Genomic DNA, 6,363 nt, shown 5'->3' on the forward strand with positions numbered 1-6,363 from the left:
TGCATTATATTTGGCTGGAAAATCACAACCAGCGATTGTTCGTAAGCTCGAGCACCTTAAAGTAAATCAAGTTTTTGTTTATCGCACCACAACTCGTTACAATGATACTGGTAGCATCGCGAAACGTCATGGAAGTGGTCATCGAAAGACTGCAACGTCACGTGAAATGGTTCAAAAAGTGACGAAGCGAGTTGAGCGAAATCTCCGACGAAGTGCCAGTCAAATAGCGAAAGAACTGAAAATATTTGACCGTAGCATCCGCCGCGTACTGAAAAATGATCTCAAAGTCAAGCCTCACAAGATTCAAAAGGCGCATGATGTCACACCAAAGTAGGAAAAAGTCAGACTTGAGAGAGCGAAGGAGTTACTTGACTCGGCCAAAAGCTGTCAATTTCCGAACATAGTGTTTTCTGATGAGAAAATTTTTCAAATTGAGCAATTCGTAAACTCCCAAAACGATAGGGTTTATTTGACTGACCGTTCATACGAGAATTGGAGTCATCGATTGGTCATCAGAGGGCAGCATCCGCCACAAGGTAATGGTTTGGGCCGCTGGCGTCAAGGTAAATGCGAAATATTATCGGGAAAGTACTCTGGAGGTTGCTTTGAAGCCGTGGGCAGACAAACATTTCGGTGGCAGACCATGAACGTTTCAACAGGACTCGGCACCGTCTCACAAAGCTCGAGTGAACCAAGAATGGCTAAAAAACAACGTTCCGAACTTCATAACGTCCACACAATGGCTCTCAAATTCACCAGACGCAAATCCGATGGCTTATTCTCTTTGGGCCATTTTGGAGGGCAAGGTCTAAACAAAAAGATTCACTAGTCTCGAGACGCTGAAAAAAGGCATTGCCCGCGAGTGGGCCAAAATACCTGCAAGTCACCTTCGGACAGCTTGCAATTCGTTTTTGGACTGCCTCAAAGCCATTAGACAGGTGGAACATAGAGAGAGCAGGTCTGCAGCGAGCTATTAGTGTATTTACACCTGAAGAAATTATCGAGAAAATGATGATAGACGAAGAAAAATGGAATACCGTCGCAAATTTAGTGGAAGATATTATCCGATAAAATAAGCGTGAATTGGAAAGTAATGCTGAAGAACATTGATCATAGGTTTCTTAAAACAGGCGACCCTGGAGGCAGGGTGAGTAAGTAAGTGTCCTTTTTAGGACGCTGTCTTGGCTTTCTACCTCGAAGCAATGCGGAAGCAGCCCGGGGTGGAAGGAAAAATCCAAGAGAAGAGGAGGGATATTTTTTGTGGAATCACCACAGACGTAGTAGCGACGGTTACTATATGGCGCGAAGGCATTTTCAACTTAACCTCACCGCAAAAAAAAAAAAATTATACTTGGATCATACAGACCGCAAAGGAGACTGGACTGAATTGGCTGATTTTACGTAGCACGAAATTAATTTTCAGTTATTTAGTAGGAAATCTAAAACAAAAATTTTTAAAACTATTAAAATTATAAAATTTATTTATTTTTAAACTTATTTTAATTTTAGTTTAATAAATGAAATTAGCCTTAACTACCACGTCAATCGTGTAACATGATCCGTTTTGCGTTTGGACATTTTAATATAACCCAAAAATTGCAGTTCGGCTACAGCACGCGCGAAACGAGCTCTGAAATATAAAGAAAAGAAGAGCATGAGAAAAAAAAAACCACTAAATATTATATTGTATGATGCGTGGGCTATCAAACGCGCACTGTATTCTAGTTGTAGACAAGGACACTTTCATGACTGGTTGCCTATATTCTATTATTTGTGCCTATGTACGTTTGTATATATGACCAAATCTTAAAATACATATACAACTTACTGAATTTGGGGGTCCACTTGCTCATGCTCGTTATCGACGTCATCCACAACCGATCGGAACGCTTGTAACCAATCGAAGAGATTAATCATGCGCCCGCATTCCAGATGCAGTTTATACGCTACAGATAAATCCGGTAAGGTGGCCAATAACTGTGTAGACTCGGACAATTGGCAACATTTACACTGTAGATAGTAGTGTGGATTGTTCAGTGCCATATGGAGTGCGGCACGTGGCGCACCAATAATGTTACGGCGCACTGTTGACACATCGCTGAAAACAAATAGCTCATGTAACGGTGGCGCACGTGTAAGTGGCCCCAAATGAGGTACTATAATTTCATTTTGTATATGCAGCAATATCTGTGACACAGCCTGTGTGAATTCCGAAGTTGCTTTGTTTTGCTGCTTAGACATTTGTAATAAATGCTCTTTGAGATCTTGACGTGAGGCAAATTTTTGTTTATTCACCTCCGGTGTAGCCGGTCCAGAGATGATATTAGAGACCGTCGCGTTAGGCCGCGATTTCTCTTCCATACCCGCCATTACAACTTTAGTTAAGTGATCTTTTACCGCTTGCAGTTTTTCATTGACGGTGGTCATACAGTCAGTGGCTAATTCTAAGCCGGCAATTTCGGCGCGCATATACTCCTCAGTTACCGATATTGCTTTTGATATTTTCGTAACAAATTCATCTTTCGACATGAAGCCAAGTATTTGCCAACATTCTTTAAATTCCGGCAGTTCACGTAATTCTTTAGACAGGCAGATAGTGTATAGTTCACGACGCTGCTTACCCAGCGGGCATTTAGGTAAATCACCAACTAATACAGCGAGAAATTCTATGAAAATTCGTAGTAGCATAAAGTGGATATGGCAGTCACGCAGTAGTTGTGGCAATTTCTTTTTCAAGTAGTTATCGTCAGTGAGTATGGCAATGATGCGCTTGCAGTCATTGATGCTTTCCACATAAGGACGAAATGAGAGTAAATGACGTATGCTTTCAATATCGGCGTGTGTGAGCGCTTTGATTTGGTTTAATGAAGACGAGTAATTGGAGCAAAGTGCGTAGGCATTCCCTTGGAAAAAGTGTTCCATTAAACAGTATTTGTAGCCTTGAATGAAGCCATGAATGGAAAAGTCGTAGTAAAGGAAGATGTGTGTGAGAAACTTGAAAGCCTTGCCTGAGAGATGGAAGGAATATCGTGGTGAAAGTATGACGCGTTCCAGAATCTTAAAATTGAAGAATAAACATTAAAGCGAAATGTGCACAAAATGTCATATATAGCGGGTTGTATTAATGTATGTTGTATAAATGTTGTTGTTTTAACAGCATAAATTGCATATAATTTTGGGAATGATCTCGAAGTGACAGTCCTTGAACAGATTTAAATCCGCGCCGTTCCGGTAACGTACAATCAATGGTCGAGGAAAAAAAGTGTCGATTGACGATCTTAAACAAAACTTTTAATCCGGCAGAAAACTCAGAGAAGTTTAATTAGTGAAATAATGGGTTGTTGTTGTAACGGAGAATGCTGCTGGAGTGACACTCCTTGGCCGAATATAAATCCGGGTCGTTCCGGTTACGTAGAACCGACTGTCGTGGGAACGTAAAATAAAGACAAATGACAAAAAGTCCAATATGGGGTAGGGGTAGTCAGAATTTTCAAAAAATTGGATTTTTTTTAATATCTTAAAAATATTGTGTGAAAATTTTGAAGTGAGTCCGACAAATACTTTTCGAGTTATTCAACAATTAACAAAAGGCGCTTTTTGTTGTTGTTGTTTTAACGGTAATGGTAGCCCTGTCAGTGTAGGGCATATCACCGGTCATCTTCGTCTAGCTCATCTAGGGGTAGGCCCAGGAAACCTGCTGTTTCGACAGGTTGGGTCCAGAGGGAGAGGGCTGTTAGATGAGTTGGTTTTAGGGGGCATGTGAAGAGGTGGTTAGTGTCGTGCGGGGTACCTTCACATGCCGGACATGTGTTTGGAATATCGGGGTCGATTCTGGATATGTAGGAGTTTAACCTGCTACAGTATCCAGAACGTAGTTGTGCCAGTGTTACACGAGTCTCACGGGGAAGCTGGAGCTCCAGTATACTAGCCCTGTCTAGTGAACCGTATAACACCCCAACAAAAGGCGCTGTTGTTGTTGTTGTGTCGGGTGATCCGGTTCGATAGAAAAACTTTAAATGCGTTTTTCTCAAAATTATTTTTATTATTATTTTTATTTTCAAAAAATTCAATTTTTTTTTAAACAATTGTAGGTTTTTTTCTCGAAAACCTGAAAAATATTTCCTGAGGCCGCCATATTGTTAATTTTGAAAAAAAAACAGCTTCGATCAGGCACAAGATAATAAAACTATTTTCTCTTGTCCAATTGATTTTAGATGAATTTCCAAGGACTTGTGATGATCACCGCAAGAGACTTCTGGAGAAACGGGCTCCATACAAACAGCGATAACTTTTTTTTTTTGAAATTTTGCTAAAGTCAAGTCGAAAAATAATGTATTAATGCTATGTTTTTATTTTTGTAGATTAAAGCAACTGACTAGCAAAAAAAAAATATTGAAAATAATCATTTCTTCGGGCCTCTGGCTACCCCTAACCACTTATAACACGCAAAAAAATAAATAAACGTTGCTCAAATTGTTTACCCAACATTTTTATCAAACTGCATGTACCTGCCAAAGTCCGTAGTTGAAATGCATTTATATAATTTTTTACATGCTGCAAATAATACCCACCTCATTTAGACAAACCGGAGCCGTTTGCGTCTTGAATACGCAGAGTTTTACTTTGCTTGTGACGTGGTAGGGCAGTGCATTATGAATAGCTGTAACAGCAGTTGCCACGCCAAAAATCAGAACGAAAGGTAAATGGGTACGGTATGCGCTTAGCATTAGTATAAAATCCTGCAGTATTGTTGTATTAAAACATTCGAAATCAGGCAATATAACCACTAACGCGTGGGAACACTCTGAACTTGGTTTACCCGATAAGCTTTCCTCCTCTTCTAACTCTTCGTCTTCATCTGTATCGCCAATTTCTCTTGCTGTCTGCACTTGTGGTTTTACATATTTGCGCCGGTACCAGTGTACCAACTGTCGCATGTTACATTGAGTGCGGCGCAAACGTTTTCGTTCGCGCAAATCTGCTTCTTCGTCTGCCGATTCCGTTGATTGTGCAGGTCGTTCTGGCGCCTCTATGAAATTGTACACCATTATCTCTATAGCAGATTTTAATGTGGTACAATCACGAGATTGCAGCATACACACTGAGGCTGACATTTTTTGCAACAAACGTTGCGTTAGTGTAGCGAACTGTTCCAAGTGGTCAGGTTGGTTTACACCTGGCAAAAGTATATAAATTAATTACGTCTTTTATTGTTTTATCCGAACGAAAAGCAACTCACCGGTTAAAAGTGCTGCAGCTGGTACTATTTCTTCCATGTCATATGTGTCCATACCTCCATCACTGCTGCTTTCGTTTTGCACATATGCGACCACGTCTTCTAGAGTTTTAGCATAACTTTCCGATTGGAGCTTCTCAATGTGATTCTCCAACGTGCGCCATGTGTCCGCATAAGTTGCGTAGAAAGGCTGACCAGTCATTTGATTTTTCAATGCATCTGCATTATCAAGCTTATGCTTCCGTTTAACTCCACCTTTGCTTTTTTCAGATGCAGCTCCTTTAAAGACGAAGCAACCCTAGTAGAAGTATAAATATATATTGGTTTATAAGTGAGGTATAATAGGCAATAAACAAAGATCAACTCACCTTAGATACCGAAATAGTTGGATCCATCACGAAACGCTCAACAAAACGTTCTATACCAATTTCGTGGTGTACAGTTTGGAATTTTCTACCAAGAAAATTCGTTTACGTTTGCAGTGTCCCAGAAATGGTTTATTCACTTTATTGAAGATTAAAAAAGAACAACAAAAGCACAAACAAAGCGGAAAATTTGCTCGAGGGGCAAAAACTGTAATAAACAAACAGCTGTCGGAGACAGCAAAAAGTTTAAATTGATTTTGCGCGCCAAATTGTTGTCAGCTGTTGTCGGTGTTGCAGTTATACGAAACATCGGTAAAAGTGGATCATTGGCTACTTTTAGTGTTTTTTCGAAAAAACTGTCACACCATTATATGTCGACAGGACGAAAATATTGCCATAAGCCCTGTAGAAAAGCAACAGATATTTTTGTCTGAAAGCAAATACCTTAATTCATTTTGTATAAACATGTTTTTGTTGGTTGTGAAATGTATTTCAAAATTAGTGATTTTTGAAGCGAAGGAGGGTTTTAGTAAAATGTATGGTAGTCGTAGACAGTGAGTTCGACCATAACTTCGGGATCGGGGTGCACATTCATTTTTTAGGACATCTTGGTTACACTTAGCCTTTACTCTACTCTTTCAAGCTTTTATCGAAAATATAAGGGTGCATTTGAATTGACTAAAATAGTTTAAATTCCATTTATTTTCTACATTTAATTTAATATAATAAACAACACAATTGATACAAATTTGCGCCATACAA

At 39.6% G+C, this 6,363-nt stretch overlaps 1 protein-coding gene across 1 annotated transcript; it reads right to left on the bottom strand.

Moving 5' to 3' along the window:
• Nucleotides 1–1,463: 1,463 nt before the first annotated feature.
• Nucleotides 1,464–5,816, bottom strand: LOC129244634 (origin recognition complex subunit 3). The gene is made up of 5 exons (XM_054882370.1): nucleotides 5,605–5,816; nucleotides 5,240–5,534; nucleotides 4,572–5,176; nucleotides 1,829–3,057; nucleotides 1,464–1,630 (listed from the first exon to the last, which is right to left on the bottom strand). The coding sequence occupies exons 1-5, from the start codon at nucleotides 5,629–5,631 to the stop codon at nucleotides 1,534–1,536; spliced, it is 2,253 nt and encodes a 750-aa protein (XP_054738345.1). The 5' UTR covers nucleotides 5,632–5,816; the 3' UTR covers nucleotides 1,464–1,533.
• Nucleotides 5,817–6,363: the final 547 nt, after the last annotated feature.

This window comes from Anastrepha obliqua, chromosome 4 (assembly GCF_027943255.1).
Source record: "Anastrepha obliqua isolate idAnaObli1 chromosome 4, idAnaObli1_1.0, whole genome shotgun sequence".
NCBI lineage: Eukaryota > Metazoa > Arthropoda > Insecta > Diptera > Tephritidae > Anastrepha > Anastrepha obliqua.